The sequence below is a fragment of the Neltuma alba genome, unplaced genomic scaffold, assembly GCF_004799145.2.
Source record: "Neltuma alba isolate B1F8T4 unplaced genomic scaffold, ASM479914v2 tig00012097_pilon, whole genome shotgun sequence".
Taxonomy (NCBI): Eukaryota; Viridiplantae; Streptophyta; class Magnoliopsida; order Fabales; family Fabaceae; genus Neltuma; species Neltuma alba.
The window spans coordinates 96,376-115,169 of record NW_021636654.1 but is presented as its reverse complement, the minus strand read 5'-3'; the positions used below and the strand labels follow the sequence as shown (position 1 = coordinate 115,169).

The following is an 18,794-nucleotide window of genomic DNA, read 5'->3' as shown; positions in this document are numbered from 1 at the left end:
ATGTCGTCGTTCCCAACAAACTCAGAGAAAAATGTTCACGCGCGAGAACTGCTTGGTCAAATCAAGAAGACCATCGAAGAAACCTTTGAAGATGTTTCATCGGCCAAAGATGTCAGGAAGACGATCGACCATTTGATTAGTCGTTTCCCACTAGACCAACAGAGAGAACGGGAACTGGGACCCCGATTCTTGAAGCTGCACGATCTCCTCCTCTGCAAAAATACTGTGCCCTCTCATCGTTTCCGTGATATCCGTGATGAGATCGCTGAAATAAACAAATTCCTGGCCAAAGTTGACGCTAAGGTCGATCAGGACGATTTCCAAGCTTTATCTGAAGACGAACAGAGGATGATACGCGAAGCAGACAAGCATCCGCTCGTGAAACGTCTTCGGGTGAGTTATGAATTTTCCCTCCGACAACTTAAGCGCGACCCGAGAATTTGCTTGTTTTTGGCAATTTTCCCAGGAAATGCTATTCTAAGGAAAAGGTTTCTTATTTATTGGTGGATTGGGGAAGGGTTGGTCGGGGACGAGGAAGAAGGCGAAAGAGTATTTGAAGAGCTTTTGGATCTTGAATTGCTCATACCCTATCATACTGACCAGTGCCCAAGAGTGAGTAAGTGTAAAATTTTCCCTTGGATCCGTTACATGTTGATCTTAGAGGCCAAGAAAGAGAAGCTTTTGAACTCAGACTCCGGGATACCACGTTTTGATCCTACCCATTCTCGGCGTACTTGTTTGATCGCTTATCCCACTAATTTGTCTGGTGGAAGCGAACCCATACCTAATAAGACCGCGAGGACCATTTTTAACGTAAACGAGAGAGATCTTGATTTTCGGCAGCAACAGCTTGCTGAGCTGGAGAGATTGGTGGTGCTTCAGCTAGGCCGTTGGCAGGCTTCTCCCACCCATTACATTGAAGTTCGAGATGAATGGTTCCTAACAGGTTTGAAGACCCAGAAACTTCTCAAGTATCTCAGCCTGCGTGGGATTTCAGGAATTACTAAACTTCCTGAGTCCATCAGAGAACTGGTCAGCCTCGAAATTCTGGACCTCAAGGCCTGTCATAATCTAGAAACCTTGCCTGATGCGGTTGCATCGTTGGAAAAGCTCACACATTTGGATGTATCAAAATGTTACTTGCTGAAAAGCTTGCCAAAGGGACTCCACAAGCTCACATTGCTCCAAGTGCTCAAGGGATTCATAATAGGCAATTCTCAGAAGACTATCATTAGATTAGAGCATCTTCCAAATCTGAAGACTCTGAAGCGATTGAGCATATTTATAGGGAGTAAGGCTACCATCCAGGAAGGTGAATTCGACAAGTTGAAGGATTTACCATATGTCAAGCGTCTGAAAATATCCTGGGGCAAAAAAGCCTTTTTACAGTCTGTGTCTTTTCCGCCAGGGCTACAAAAACTGGATCTTGAAGGCATTCCTCACGACAGTAAGCCAGAATGGCTAAAGCCCAGCAAACTGATGAATCTGGAGACGCTACACATTAAGGGAGGATGGCTCAGGAATTTATTACATGAGGAAGAGCAGTGGGATAATGTGAAATATTTGGTGCTCAAGTATACTAGGATGCCGCCAATTAATCGAGAAACTCTGAGGTCAAAGTTTCCTTCTCTCCAATACGTGAAGAAGGTTGAGTTGGGAGAGAATGTCACGCAAGAAGTTGTCGAGTATGAATGGAACAATGTGGGGACTGTGACAGATTGAGTTTCAAATCAATTTCCGCTTCCAAATTGTGAAATAAAAGAACATTTGCTGCAAATAATTGTTTTGGGACTTGAATATCATTTTTTTTTTTTTTACAAACATATCCTTGGAATGAAGCTCCAGACATGTAAAAGCTAATTTGACATTTAATTTTGTTGTAAAGGAGTGTTTGAGTAAAATGTAAACTATGGTTTTAAAAATAATTTTTACAATATACAAAATAAATATGTGAAGAAGTTTGTTTCGATGTACGAAAAAACACTTTTTAAAAGCACTTTTATCACTTGCCAAATATCTCATAAATATAAAATCTCAATTCACTTTGTCTCTCATATTTATTTATTTTTTTAAGATAATATTTATAATAGTTGCATATTTTAAAGGTTCCATTAAATAGTAATTCTAGCTAATACAAATAATTAACAAGAGTATTTTAAGAAAAATAATATTTATTTATTACAAATAACTAACTCAACTAATTTTTTTAATCTATTCATATTAGTTAATTAGTTTTTATGTTAAGAACGTGAGGCAATATTATGAAAGTTTTTGGTCCTTCTCAACAAAAACAAATAATGTATGAAATTAAATCGAGGAAGCGTAGTTGACTAGTTTCTAAACGATTGTGCCCTTATGAAATTTTTTTGATATAGTGAGTAATAGTTCTGTTTATTTGCTTTTCAAGAATTTTCGTTCAAGTAGCTCATATCATTTATAAATAATGTTTTGATATAAGATTTCAATTCTTTCATATTTTCACAGTAGCATATTGTACCATGAAATTAACGTCCAATATATGGAACTTGCATATCTGCAATTTTCAGGTAAAAAAAAAAGTATCTGCAATTTTGCTTAAATGTTTAGTGCAACTTGTAAATCTTTTAGATCCCAGTGTTAAAATACTGGAAGTATAGGCTGTAAATATTTGTAATTACAGAGTAAAGTATCTGCAATTTTACTTTACTCCGTAATTTGATTGTGTTAACTTTTTATTTGACTTTATTTTTCATGGTATTACTTGAAAAAAGTGAGTTAAAAGTAAATAAGAAAATTATTGTTATTATAAATGTCAGCATCTTCTCTTATCTCCTTCTCCACCCCTACAACAGGGATAATATTATCTCTTCGCTTTTCTCCTCCCTCTCCATTTTCTCTTCCCCTAATTTCTACTCCCCTTAAGCACGACTCATGTTTGAAATTCAAGAATTTTCTTTGATGTTAATCTGATATTCATTGCCGAACATCACGTAGAAATTAAAATCTTAAAAACATGCATCAGTAAAAAGTTTTAAATCTCAGTGGATATTCAAGATGATTGTACAAGTGAGATCCCATTAATGGATTGTTCAGACCCTTTTTAAGATTCGTCAATCGAATTGGATGTTACCACTCCACGCCTGCTACGATTTTGACTGCCTATGACAAGAGTTTTGGTACGAATCACGTTATAGAAGGATGCGTGCATATATTACACGTTGCAACCGACAGCATTATTTATATTCAGTGGATTTTTCGTCTACAGCTCCATGTAAACATTCTCAGCCTAAACTACCAGCAGCCGAAATTTCCAAAACTACTGAATTGGGAATGAAACAGTACAGTTCTATGGGGAGCCTTGATCGGACTTGCTTTAGCAGGCTTGTAAATCCAATCTAATATTTGTGAATTTCCTTCTTCCCAGTGTATGCTTCACTTCGCATTCGTGTTTATTTTCTCCACACGCACCTTTTAGGCTATCTTGCATGTTGATTCATACAAGACTAATGGCTGGTTGCTAGAGCAGTAACCAGGAGACCAAGGACAAGGAATGGCTGTGCACTAGCCTGAAAACGTAATGGAAACCGCTTCAATCATGTGCGTGAAAATATGGAGCCAGTTGAGAGAGAGAGAGAGAGAGAGAGAGAGAGAGAGAGAGAGAGAGAGAGATGAAAAATGGAAGAGATGAACACGAAACGAGAGAATGAAATGAACTGCATCTAATATTTACTTTCCTTATCCAGAATGAGTAAATATGTATTAGCGGGGAAGTATTGTATACATGCATATATGCGTGTGTATACTTGCCTGGAAAAAGAGAAAACTTGAAAAGAAGTCATGTCAATAAAATCAATATTAAGATCTTGTTTTTCTCTTTTTGAGCAGACAACATTAAGATCTTATAGTTATTCATTTATCGTTATTTAACAAAAAATGGAAGGATAGGTGAATTTGAAGACCAACAATGGCTTCAGGTTTCACAATTCATTTCCTCAACAACAAAGTTGGAAGGATTCTCTACGATTTTGTTTGTTGAAAGAACGCCACATTCTATGGCTGAAACTGCAGGCTTGGTTCTTAGAAGTTCAATAGTGAATACGTACCTGATATTTAACATAATACATTACAGGGTCATTGAGGAAGTACTGAAACTGCAAGGCATAAGAACCAATAAGATGCCAACATAAATTTGGCTGAATGGGACAACATAATTCTTCAGCTATTTTACATTAGACAATTTTCTTTTCTCAGTCCGTAGTGGATATTTAAAATAATACCTCCGGTCTTTAATATAGAAGCTAATTGACTAATTTAAATAAATTAAAAAAGTATGTTAAGTTAGTTATTATAATAAATAGGTGTTGTCTTTTCTAGAATACTTTTGTTAATCGTGTATATTAGCTAGAACTACTATTTAATAGAATCTTTAATATCTGTAACTATTACAAAGACTACTATGAAAAAAATAGATAAATTTGAGAAATAAAGTGGATTATGATCTTATATTTAAAACTAAATTAAAAGTCGAACTAGTTCTTGTATTAAGGACAGGGATAATATAAATTATGCAAAGAAAACCCTTTTAAGGGAATTTTCAAGACAAGTGAGTTTTCATGTACTCAGCAAAGTGGCCACATGTACCGCGCCCCACCCAAGGAAAGAGAAATGCTCTCACTTTGATTATGCTTTACCTGAAAAATGACTTGCGGAACTATCAAGGCAAGTAAAGCCAGTGCGTAGTATGGTTTACCTGCTCCAAGAAGATATCCTGGAACAATAAATGCGAATAAACTCCTTGCATAAAAAACAAATCGGACTTTCTATTCTGGCTCATCAGTCTTGATCAACTGAAAATGACCATTTTACCAAAACTTAAAATCAGTATATCATGTTTGGGATCCCAAAAAAAAAAGAAAAAAAAAAAGAAAAAGAAAAAAGAAACAACTCGGTAAATCATCTCAAACGCAAACTGAGACAGAGAAAAGGTGGGCAATGTGCGAGTGTGTGACCGATTATTTGGCTGTCCTCTCGTCACCATTTCAAGAAAACACTACAATCTTGTAATAAAATTTCAGCAGAGGATGAACTCCGCCTGGTGCCCGGGGAGCACACCAGTATATTTATGATAGATAATGCAGTAACAGCCTTGAATCAAGTCTCCAATTTTCATGTTAAACGAAATATTGAATGGCACAAAAGAACAGTATAGTCGTTTCGAAGAAAATATTAGAGAATAAACCGTAAAACTATAGGTATTGGAATAAAATGTACCGGCAACAGATATCTGTGTAATGTCAATGGCACCAACACATATCCATTTAGCAGCTTCAGTGCCAAAGGCAACTGGAAGCGACTGTTGGAAAAATAGAAATATCATGCGGCAGCAATTACTTCAGTTAATGTGTAAGATCAGAAATTCTAGAACCATAAAGATTAGCAATTACAAAAATCAAAAGGTAGGACAATAGAACAACCTGAAGTCCTAGAGCTCTATCCCCTTCAACACTTTTGAAGTGGTTGACAATGGCAATTCCCAACTGACACATACAAGGTAACAATATTACAGAGCTTTTCGAAAAACTTAAACATGAGATAGATACCAGATATAACAAGCTTCTGAGTTACGCCTACTACATACTCCAGCTATGCTGTATAGCAGCGTGAGAACTATGATATCAGGTGTAAGAGTTCCAAACAAACCCTGACCAGCCCACCTATCATTAGGAACTTGGTTACAGAACTTTAGAAACATGGTAAAAGTCCAGACAGTAGACTTTGGATTCAAATTAGACAAAAAGATCAGGTTCCCAATTATTTTGGGTGAATAAAATCTCCCTCAGTTTTACCCAGTTGATTTCTCACAATAAATGCAAGCAAGAAAAATAACTTTCTAGCTCTTCAAGCAGATATTAAGTATTGACACAAGAATCCCCTCTATATTCTTGTATGCATCATACAGATGGAAGTTAGCTACTATGCATGAGGAGCAACTCCCCTGACTAAGACAATGGACGAATATCGAAGGGAAAACTCATGAATCAAGTTAGAAATGCATGTTGATAACCAGCAGAGTACATAAAATGTTACTGCAAAAGAATACAGCGCCATGGTAAACTGATGTAACTTGCTCCAAGAGCAAAGTTTCCAATCCATCCATTTTGCTTTAGCTGCATGTAGAGAAAAGAAGAGTTAAGTCAAATGGAAAAAATAAAAATAAAATAAAAAGAGGAATTTCCTGCAGCAGTGTGAAGTAGGAAGGTTTCATCGAGAAACAAACTTACTTTTTTTACCTGGAGAGAAACAAACTTTGAGAGAAACAATAGTGGTAAAAATAATGAAAATATTTGAAATATTAGAATGAAGTACCTTCAAAGGAGGAGCAGAGTATACATATGACAGCAATGATCCGCCAAGAGCAAGGTAAAAAACTGCAGGGAAATCATGCCCTGCCAATAAGAGCAAGCATTGAAAAACCAAGATTCATTGTAATTTACACTTTGAGGGGGAAAAGAACAAAATATGAAACTGAAGTGCAGAATACAAACCCATATGTCCAACAAGCCAGCCAAGCTAAGGCCTCCTGATAACAGCACCCATATTTGTGTGATAACTTGAAGAATTTTAGGCAATGAAAATCTGAAAAAATCCAACGAGAAAGCATGCGTGAATCCCAGTTAGATAATCAACATACCTCATTCTCAGATATTGCCCCTGATGGAATTGGTCGATAAGGTTCATTGATTGCATCAATTTCTCGATCATACCAATCATTTAGAGTCTAACAAATTAAAAAAGATGAAAAATCAAGGTCATGTTAATTTGGCACTCATCCAACAAGGATCCGCAAAACTTATCTTTCTCTAGAATGGTACCTGTGTATATCCTGTAAGGAAGGGCCCAGACATCATCATGCACGCAACTGATTTTGCAATATCCTCAAAATTCCAGTGGAAATTTCCTGTCATGTTAACAGATTGCTTCGGAACACTGACTACTTAAAGTCGTACAGATACACTGCATTTGTGAAGTCAGCCACTAAAGCACAAAATTGAGAACATAAAATAAAACCAAGGCTCACAAAGAACTAAAAGAAATACCAGAAGCAGCAGCACCAAACTAGACCCCAAACCAATGGAGGCGGAGTAACAGGCTTTGTAAGTTGAAGACGATTCTTCCATTTATTCTGCAAAAAATTATTACATAATAAATTGTAAGCACACATGTTCTGGATGGTGCAAAATCAAAAGAGTAGAGATGCCAGGAGTTGACAGAGAACTGAGTAACTAGAAACAATGATCGTACTTAATTTGTTTGTCTCAGAATGTTAAATTGCATTAACAACAAAACCGCTTAAAACAACATTGCCAAAAATGTTCTGCATTTCAAAATAAAAGCATACTTAAGATCAACAAATCACTTATGTCAGCCACACAATCTAGCAAAAGTGTTTAAAGTCTTATCTCCAGATTTTTCTTTTAAAAAAAAAAAGAAAAGAAAAGGAAAAAAAATGCACCAATAACAGCATGGGAGCTATATGAAGTAGCATATGTCCATAAAACATCCAGATCAATCTATTTGCAAAGTGACACACGGTTTGCCGTATTACAACCAATAAAGTAACGCCACAGCGACATTCTTCAGTCAGACTCATTTGCCCTCATATAATCTAGCTCGAAGTGTAAAATGCAGAGGGAAGTGCTATTTGGGGATGGATTTATTAATGTCAACGGAAAGTAGCAAATCTTGGTCCCTGAGGGAGATGTAATACCAAGGCTCAGCGTTCGTGCAAATTTCTCCTCAGTCACGTAAACAAGTGGGATGAAAACGAAGCGAAGATTCCAAAATTACATATTCTTTCTCATATGATTTAATTGAAATTGTTATTTTGATGGGACAGCAGTAAAGAATAAAAGACTACAAACTCACTTCTCATTATTTAAGAAAACTGATTTTGGTGTAATTCTGATGAACCATTCTCCTCATTTTCATATCTTCCATATTTCAATTGTTTTCTAATAAGCGACATAGCTCACCATCTCCTCTTAATTATCATTCCTCTCAAAATCAGTCATTTCCTCTAACAAACCAAGTACAGTCAAGTATTTTAAATACAAATTTTCCCGCGTAAAACTTAGACATTGCCATTACTACTACAATGGCACAAATCTTATTATAACGAATGCGTCTACTCATAATAAATTCCCCGAAATGAAAATAATAGCTTTCACATCATCCAGCTACAGACATGGAAGAAGATTAGAAAAAATGGACTCACTGTTTCTTGGGAAGCTCCTTTAATACCAAGAAGTTGATTGAAGCTCGAGCCATTTTTAGCCGTCGCCTTATCTGGTGCTTGAGATTTAACTACTCATGCCAACCAAAAGATTGAAAGTTACTTGAATTCCGAAATTACTACAACTGGAAAAAGAAAATTATTGGCATAAGAAAGCTTAATTCATCTTCGTTTGTCTCAGTTTCAGCTGCTCTAATATGTAATCTCCTCTCTGCAATGATAAGAAACCAATTATCAGACCCAATAAAACAACACAGAGCAAAAGCTCAAAGGCAGAAACTCCTGGTGGTGTTTCATCGCTGAGTCAGTTGACAAAACCACATCAACACGTTTGATAGCAGAATACAAAAAGGGGGCACAAGGGGGTTTTTCTAGCATCCAATAGCTAACTCAAACAGCAATCAAACGAGCTCCACGAGTCAACCTACTTGTGAATGAGAAGGAACTTGGACCGTGAAATGGTCGTGCTTGGACATTAGGGGCTGTCGCGTGACAAAGTTGTGGGCGATACCAAAGCCATACTAAGTAAGGAAGCCATTGAAGATATGATCACTACAAAAAAAAAAAATCACTTTCTAGCGGTTAAAAAAAAACACTGATACAAAAATAAACATTTCTAGCGGTTATAACACAAACCGCAAAAAATCTGCAGCGTTTTGACCAGAACTAACGTGGACCCCACATGTTTCTAGTGGTTTTGACCCAACTGCTAGAAAATGACTACCACAACTGTGGCACCATTCGGCTCGAAGTTGACGCCATATTTCTAGCATTTAATTTCTAGCGGTTTTGTTGCTGGAACCACTAGAAAATGTTGTATTTTCTAACGGTTCAAAAACCGCTAGAAATTTCATTAAAGTTTCTAGCGATAGTCCTGGAAATCGCTAGAAATAATTTATTTTTTTTGAGGAGTCCTAACACGTGATTGCATGCAGGTGGCGGTGGGGGGCAGCGCTACAAATTTCTAGCAGTTTTTATAGAAGCGCTAGAAATTTCACCAAACTTTCTGGTGGTTTTCATGGAACCGCTACAAATGTCCCAAGAAATTTTAAAATTTCAAATTCGGATTTCCCTCCTAACTGACAATTTCTAGCGGTTATTAACCGCTAAAAAATTCTTACCGTTACCCTCTTATTTTGAAATTCAAATTTTCCTCTGACCTCAACATTTCTAGCAATTATTAATCATTAGAAAATTCTTACCATTACCCTTAAATTTGGTTCAGTTTTTTAAAAATAAAAAAATTACAATTTGTAGCGGTTACAGATATGCTAGAAACTAACAAAACCGCTAGAAAAGATATAAAACTGTTACAAATAGTAGACAACCGCTAGAAAATTCTTGCTAATCTCTATAAATACCATCCCACCTTCTCATTCATTTACCCCATTTCTTTTCCTTCCTCTCCTCCTCTTCTTTATAATTCTCTCTTTTCTTCTTGCTCTCTCATATGGTAGTTTTTCTCTCTTATTTATATGGTAAGATGATATTTATTTTATAAATCTTAATTTCTTTTATTTATCTTTATTTATAGTTTACTAACATATTTATTTATCTTTTTCTTTCAGATTTTTCTTTTTTATATTTGTCATGCCGTCCTCAACTAATTTAATCACTTTTCAACATAAAAGTTAAGGTTCAACACTACAAACTATCTCATCTCTAATTCAACTATCTTATTAAATTAAATTAAATTCAATTCAATTCATTTGACATAATTATAATTTAATTACTTATTATCTATCACAAAATTTAAATATATAACATGTAATACATTGGTAAATACACATATTAACATAATTCTCTAATATAATATATTTAATGGTTCTTTAATTAATAATATTATATTTTATAATAATGAAAGTTTTGAATTTTATTTTTTTTGCCCGGAACGAATTTTGTAGCGGTTCAGAAACCGCTAAAAAAATAAAAAAAAAAGGGAAAAATTTTGTAAAATTTAAATTTGGTCCATTTGGCGCCAAATGGAAAAATTTCACAAAATTTAAATTTAGTCCACCTTGCGCCAAATTTCTAGCGGTTATTAACCGCTAGAAAGGTTTGTCGACAATATGAAATTTTGTTTCCCGACAAAATAAAATTTCGTACATAACTTTTTAGTGGTTCTATGAAAATTTTCTAGCAGGTTTGAACTGCTAGAAAATTCGTCTCATTCTTGTTTTTTCTAACGGTTCATGGAACCGTATGAAATATTCTGGCGTTTTGACCATACAGTGTAGTGGTTCCTGTAACCACTAGAAAACTGTTTCTTACACTTGATTTTCTAGCGGTTTTTCTAACCGCTACAAAGGTTGTTTGCAGCGATTAAAACCGCTAGAAAAGTTATAATTTAACCGCTAGAAAATACACATTTTTTTTTTGTAGTGGATGCGCAAGTGGAACTCCAGTGACTGGGGAGAGACGAAAAAACACACAGGTTAGCCTCGTTTGGCAGAGAGACAAATGATAAAAGTCACTCTTTTTTTTAATGTAGAATTTAAATTATTAAAATTAATAAGAGTGATTATCACTCTTGATCCATCCCGATGCTTTTCGTGCCTCTCTTTAACATTCAAAACATATAGCGAAAATGACAAAAAAAAAAGTTGGACTTTTGTAAATATCAACTAAGAAATGTCAATAAAAATTTGTTGTCATTTGCAAATTCAGACTTTTCAATACCAAATAAAGTTATATTACCAAACTTGATTTGGGATTTGCAATTTCTAGCTTCTTTTTCTATCATTCTCCCAAACATATATTATTTTGTTTTAATTTCCAAGGCAGGAAGGGCAATCAAGTTGCATTCTTCATAACTTCGAAGAATAATATAATGAAACTGAAAAGTTTCTTGATTAAATTAATTTACTTTTATCAATCACGAATCACCTTGGGAATTAATAAACTCAATACACAGTAAGTACTTTCAGGTCAATGCTGAGCATTCTATCTCCTTTTTAGCAGCTTCAAATTTACAATAACAAAGGTTTTGAATGAGTATAGGGCGAGGTTCAAACGAGGAAAGGCTTATGGTGGATGCCTAGGCATCCAAAGATGAGGAAGGGCGTAGTAAGTGATGAAACACTTCGGGAAGTTGAAAATAAGCATAGATCTGGAGATTCCCGAATAGGTCAGCCTTTGGAACTGCTGCTGAATCCATGGGCAGGCAAGAGACAACCTGGTGAACTAAAACATCTTAGCAGCCAGAGAAAAAAAAAGGATAACAAAATTATTCATATACAACTATGAAAAAAATAAAAGTTAAATAAAAATGCATTAAATCACACATAATTGAGTTACAAGAGTCGAAGACACAAGCACACGACGAATTGCTATCTCTTTTGAACTTAAGAACAAAGTCATTTCAGAACAAGTAAGAAAGGGAAGAAGATATATAAAATCTAAGTGGCCATCAATAATCCATCAGATTGATCGACGATGGGATTACTAGTGGACGGCTTGGGAGTTATAGATGGGATTACTGGTGGACGGCTTGGGAGTTGTAGTCTAATATATGGATGAAGTGCGCTTTCCCTGTAATCGAAAGGATTTAGATGAATCAATCTATTGTTTGCACCGAATTTTTGAGCCACGGATTTTCTCCAGCTGGTTACAATCACGGCACCACCTACATGTTTTTTTTTTTTTTCCAATTTGCCTAACAGATTATCAGCGAACCATTTGGTATAGTGCCACATGTCATTCAACACCAAAATGTAGTTCCTTGAGATTGTCAGCAATCGACGTTCTAGTTCTTCCATGAACCTATCCTTATTCCCGTCGAAATTGCCCGCCATGCTATCAATATCTTAGTCTAAACAATACAAGTGTTTGATAATCATGACATCTCTGATCTCTTCTTCTACGCATGTCATAAGATCCGATAAGCCAGCCCAGATGATGTCCTCGAATTTGTCGATGATAGCTTTTTGTCCCAAAACGCCTTTAACAAGCGCTATCTTGCCCGAACCACCCATCCCACAAATGCCGACGGCCTTGAAGTCATCACCACCCGGCGTCGAGAGCCAATCAACCATTTGCTTTTTAAGTTTGTCGGAAGACTCTTGGACCTCAGGTAAAGTAGTAATTCGATCGAATTTGTGGGATGGACATTGATCAGACAGCAAAAAAGGCTTGACGATTTGGTCTAGTTTGAAGGTTCTACCGGAGGTAATCGTTCTGAAATCCAGCTGAGTTTAGCATCGATGGCTGAGCGCTCTTGAGCCATATGATCATGGCAGGAGAAAATCCTCTTGGTAGACTTGTCCTGCTCCTTGAGGATCAGCTAATCTGTGAGGGTGTCATTAAGATCGAAAAGCCATGAATTGCTTTCAGGCCCTATTAACGTTGTCTTCAAGCTGTCACTGATGGCTTTAAACTGTTAGTGGAACAGAATAACAGAATAGAGAAGGCAGATGAATTGCGTTACTTTATTGATGAATATTGTAGCAAATATATAACAGTACGCTGACTTGAAGGGCACGACTCAATTTTTGAAAAATAAACTGAATAAAAGAGAGTGGGAGAATGGGGATATCGGATTACATGTGATTTGAACCTTTTTAGTCGCCTTGGGTTAAATCAAAAATAAAACCAAATTATGCAGTAAAGCACAACTCGGATCGTGTCTCTTGATGAGACTTTTATTAATTCCTAAGTTAACTAAGTGACAAAGAATAAAAAAAGAAGGGTTTGGAAAATGATTTTTCAATTAATAAAACTAATTATGAAAATAAAAAATAAATCTAAACTACTTTTTTTTTTGTTTTTTTTAATAAAGAAAGAATGACAAATGAAAATTTGAATTTAAAAAAATCAGTAATGAGAATGCTTCTTGAAAATGGAATGTAGCTATCCTTGCTTAATAAAAGATATGGGAGTAAGTTAAGAAAAACAACTCCAAACACGGTTTGGGTCAAGTAAAATCAACACTTAGCCACCCTAAACGCTAGATAGTAATTAAGTTATTAAGCCACTTTTAAAAATCACTTGATGTGTAATTTATTTTGAGTTAATAAAACTTGTTTTCCTCTCAAAGAATGCTCACGGAGACACTCAATTGCAATACATCTCAATCATAAAATCTAACAACGCGCTAGATAAAATAATTTTAATAAGTGCAAAGAAAATATATATGAATTCAAATCCCAAGTAATACAATTCAAATTAAATTGCAAAAATCCAATTAATAGAAATCATAACGCATAATCTCAGTCTCCAAATCAAATGAAATATTCCTAACACAGGAAAAATCTAATGAAGTTCAGAAGAAAATTAATTGGAAAACTAAATACTCCCCTAGTTGAAGCTCCAAGCTCAAGCTACTCCTCCATCTTCAAGAAACACAAGGAAATCAGCCTCTCATAGCTCTAGAAGAATCCACAATATATTTGAAACAATGAGAATCCATGGAGGCTATGGTGAGAAAGAGGGTGTGAAGATTATTTGTAGAAGAATACAAACAATAGGGGCCGACGGTGATGATGGTGATTGGTTGCAGGAAGAAAAGACGAAAACCGTGGGTGAGAAAGATAGTAGTGTTCGCGGCGTGCGGGTATGCGGCGTGCGTATATGGATATGAAGAGGTTATGAAAGCGGCGAATGAGTGTGGTGTGAGTGCGAGTCGGTGTGTGTCCCTGATGGTTAAAGGGGGGCGGTATATATAGGAATTGAGGGAGGCGACGGAGTGATATTGCGTAAAGGAGGGGAGATATATCCTAATCAAATTTGAAGGAACAAGGATAATTTCTGTGTCCTCTTTTTGAATCCATAAAAATATAGATAATGTCATAATCTGATGCCATCCAAACTGTGTCTCCAATTTTCCTTTTTTTTTTTTTCTTATTTCCTTCCTTTCAGCTTTCCCATTATCTTTATTTCCTTATTTTTAAAGCCTGCAAAAGATAAATTGAGATACTATCACCAAATCCAAGATCAATTATTTAAAAAGAGATAAAAATATGATAAGATCTCTTATTAAATCTCTAATTTCATGCAATCAGTATTTGATTCAAAATACCACAATCAATGCAATTTATCCCACTTTAATTGATAAGTATCGCCAAAAAGATATCAAATAATATCTTAAAATCAGGATTTATCAACATGGAATTGGTTGACTCATTCAAACTAACAATAAAATAATTAAATAATTGACTCTAAAAATAATTGAAGCATCAATCAACACTCCCCCTTGCTTCAAAGCTGCAAACACCCATCTGCGATATGAAATCTTCAACTTTGCCAATAGAGAGTGACTTGGTCATTATATCTGCAACTTGCTCAGTTGTTCGACAGTACTTCAGTGCAATAGTGCCATCTGCTACAAGATCACAATTGAAGTGGTGCTGGATATCAATGTGCTTCATTCTGTCATGAAAAGCTACATTCTTTGTCATCGCAATGGATGATTTGTTGTCACAATAAATCTCTCTTGCATCTTGTTGTGGTTGAAGAAAATGTTCTAATAATCTTCTAAGCCACATAGCTTGACAGGCTACTGAAGTTATTGCTGCATACTCTGCCTCAGATGAGGATAAAGCCACAGTGTCTTGACTCTTTGAGCTCCATGAAATAGCACCTGAACCAAGGGAAAAAAACATATCCTGAAGTGCTTCTTCTATCATCAATACAACCTGCCCAATCACTATCAGAAAAACCAATAATTTGAAATTTTGATATTTTTGAGTACCAAATTCCAAAATCAATAGTGCCTGCAAGATAATGAATGATTCTCTTGATAGCACCAAAATGATTGTGAGATTATGCATGAATCTGGAAACTACACTCACAAAATGTGCAATATCAAGCCTTGTATTAGATAAGTAGTTCAAACCACCTACCATGGTTCTATACCACCTTGTATTAGCAGGTTTAGTATCATCTTCAGCTCCCAATTTCTCATTCACATTCAGAGGAGAACGTGCTGTTTTACAACCCAACATACAAAACCTTTTGAGCAGATCCATAGCATACTCTCTCAAAGAGATAAAAATACCATTAGAGTTTTGCTTCACTTCTATCCCAAGAAAATAATGCAATAATCCCATATCAGACATTTCAAACTTCTGCATCATACTTGACTTAAAATCATCAATTATTTTGTCAGAAGATCCCATATAAATCATATCATCAAGATAAAGGCAAACCATTAAAAAATCAGAACCACCATGTTGTTTCAGATAAAGAGTGGGCTCATTATCACTCCTTTTAAATCCATTTTCACGAAAATAGGAGTCAATTTTATAATACCATGCATGCAGGGCTTGCTTAAGCCCATACAAAGCTTTTTTCAGCTTATAAACCTTGCTTTCATAGTCGGTAATAACAAAAACTTCAGGTTGAGAAACATATACTTTCTCTTTCAACTCACCATTCAAAAAAGCTGATTTAACATCAAATTGAAATACAGACCATTTAAGTTGAGCAGCAAAAACTAGAAAAGTTCTCACCGATTCAAAACGAGCCACGGGAGAAAAGTTTCATCAAAATCAATACCTTGTTGTTGAGCATAGCCTTTAGCTACTAAGTGTGCTTTGTGCTTTGTGCTTTTGCATAGTATTATCAGCATTATACTTTGTTCGAAATACCCACTTGAGCCCAATTGCTCTCTTGCCTTTTGGAAGATTAACTAACTCCCATGTATCATTCTTCTCGATACAATTCATCTCTTCAATCATTGCATTTTTCCAAACTTGCTCTTTTTTAGCATCCACATATGACTCAAGATCTGAAACAAAAAGAGCATAATTACAATATTCATAAATCTCTATCAAAGATCGAACCTTTCTGGGTGGAGTTTCACTTGAGGAGCTAGTGAATGAACTTGCTGGTGAAGATGTAATTCTATCTACACTGGAAGGTGATGATTGTGGTGTTTGTGAGCTATTACCACCTGATGTAGATAACTCTAAACCTATTTGGTCCAGTTTAGAGTTTCCTGCTTCAAAACTTATTGGAACGGAAACAGATTTTTCATCTGCCTTGCTACTCCATTTCCAACTAACTTCTTCATGAAAAACAACATTCCTACTAATAATTATCTTGCCACTAACTAGATTATACAACCTATAAGCTTTGGATTGTAGGCTATAAACAATAAAAATGCATTTTTCGGATTTTTCATCAAGTTTTTGACAAGATGATTTTACCAAAGCATAGGCTATACAACCAAAAAACTTTTAAGTGGCTTACCCGAGGCTTTACACCTCTCCATGCTTCATAAGGTTTCATGTTAAGGACTGCTTTTGTGGGAGAAAGATTAAGCAAATGCACTGCTGTAGCTACTGCTTCTACGCAAAACTAATTTGGAAGGCCTCTGGCTTTCATCATGCTTCTAGCCATTTCAATCACAATTCAATTCTTCTGTTCAGCAATGCCATTTTGCTCTGGCATATGTCGTGAAGTGAGTTTCTTGTGAATACCATTTTCCTCACAAAAGCTAGCAAATTCATTAGAACAAAATTCTCCTCCTCTATCTGTACGCAGAACCTTTATGCAACAATCACTTTGCTTCTCTATAAGAACTTTAAATTTCTTGAAATTTTCAAACACTTTAGATTTTAATTTCAAGAAATAAACCTAGGTCATTCTGCTATAATCATTAGTGAACAACAGAAAATACTGATTGCCATTCAAAGATTCAGTATTCATTGGCCTGCACAAATTTGCATGTATCAATTCAAGACATTGAGAAGCCCTCTAAGACTTCCCTATAGGAAAAGATTTTTTACTCTGTTTTCCCAAAACACAGCCTTCACAAAAATTAATAGCATCAATATTTGGCAGCCCAAAAACCATATCCTTTTTACTCAACAATTGCAACCCATTAAGATGCAAATGACCATATCGTAAATGCCACAAATCAGAACTACTAACTTCTTTAACAGCCAAAGCTCTTTTTATAACAGAAGAAATGTCAATAAGAAAGATTCTATTTTCAGTCATGGGAAATTTTGCAACTGTTTGACCAGACTTCTTATAAAAAACATCACAACAAAAATCATTAAATGTGAATCTAAAGCCATTTTCCATTATTTTTCCCACAATAAATTATTAGCAAAACTAGGCACAAGCAAAACATCATTCAACAACTTCTTTTTACCATGGTTATTATGAACAGCAATCATACCTCTACCTCCTACTTGAACTTGCTTATCATCACCAAGTTGAACATCAGATTTGTGTGATTCATCTAGCTCTTCAAACAGTGAACGTGTGCTAGTCAGATAATTGGAGCACTCGCTATCAATAAACTATATATCTTTTGAAGACTGAGTGTCTAGGAAATGTACCATAAACAAGGTTTCTCCCTCTGTCTCTACAAAGTCAGTATGCTTTTTTTCACCTCTCTGCTTTGCCCAACAGTCTGCCTCCTTGTGTCCAAGTTTCTTGCACCAATGACATTGAATAGAGCCTTTCTAGAAAGCTCCAGATTGCTTTGGCTCATTTGATTGATTGCGGCCTTTGCCATTACCACGGCCTCTACCTCTACCTCTTCCATGGAAACCACCTTTACTATTGCCTCTGCCTGCAGTCCCCCTTCATCTGAAAAGCCTGCTCTTCTCTTTTCTCTTGAAACTGATTCATCCTGTCCTCATGAGTTTACAGGGAACTCATTAATTCATCAAAATAATACTTTGACATATCATGTGCCTCCTCAATTGCAACAACAACAAAATTAAAATGAGGAGTAAGAGTTCATAGAATTTTTGCAACAATTGTTTCATTTTTTAACCACAGAACTAGCTCTAGACAAGTAATCTTGTACAGACTCAGCCTTTTGCATCTTGAAATTCTCAAATTCATGACGGAGTGATTGGAGTTTTACAGAGATTACCTTGTTAGGGCCTTGAAACTTAGTCTTCAAAATTTGTCATGCCTCTTTAGAAGTCACTGCGGAAGCGATTCTGGAAAAGAGATTGTCGTGCACGGCTTGCAAGAGGAAAAATAATGCTTTTGCATCACGCTTTTTATTTTCTTTTAGACGTTGCTAGCCTGTATTTGAATCTGTGAAACCGTCCTCAACCAAATCCCATAAGTCTTGAGAGGGAAAATGGGTCTTCATTCAGATAGACCAAAACTCATATTTATCCCTGTTGAAAATAGGAATCAACAGTTGGGAGTTTGTACAAAACCCATTGGTTGCTGCGGAAATTCCGTTCATTGTCATCTACGTAGCCGCCACGGTCAATTGAAAGAGTAATAGCGGAAGATGCCTTGTAGACTGAAGAAGAGGAAAAAGGGAATGCTGCAGTGCGATGGATATTTTTCTCTCTTGGTATCACTCTCTCACGGGAAGGCTATGTCACTCGTGCACTGTGTCGCTCTCACACGGAAGAAAAATGAAGCTGTGATGCTCTCTCTCTCAAGTAGAAGGAAACTCACTGGCTCGGATACCACTTTTGTCAGTGGAATAGAATAACAAAATAGAGAAGGCAGATGAATTGCATTACTTTATTGATGAATATTGCAGCAAATATATAATAGTACACTGACTTGAAGGGACGACTCAATTTCTGAAAAA

General features: G+C 35.8%; 1 protein-coding gene and 1 pseudogene across 1 annotated transcript; one reads left to right on the top strand and one right to left on the bottom strand.

Annotated features, from left to right (window-relative positions):
• Positions 1–1,722, top strand: LOC114722611 (disease resistance RPP13-like protein 4). The gene has a single exon (XM_028908691.1). It carries the CDS (start codon positions 1–3, stop codon positions 1,720–1,722), a length of 1,722 nt encoding a protein of 573 aa, XP_028764524.1.
• A 1,665-nt stretch (positions 1,723–3,387) lies between these two features.
• LOC114722589 (chlorophyll synthase, chloroplastic-like) lies at positions 3,388–8,810 on the bottom strand (annotated as a pseudogene).
• Between the last annotated feature and the right edge of the window lie 9,984 nt (positions 8,811–18,794).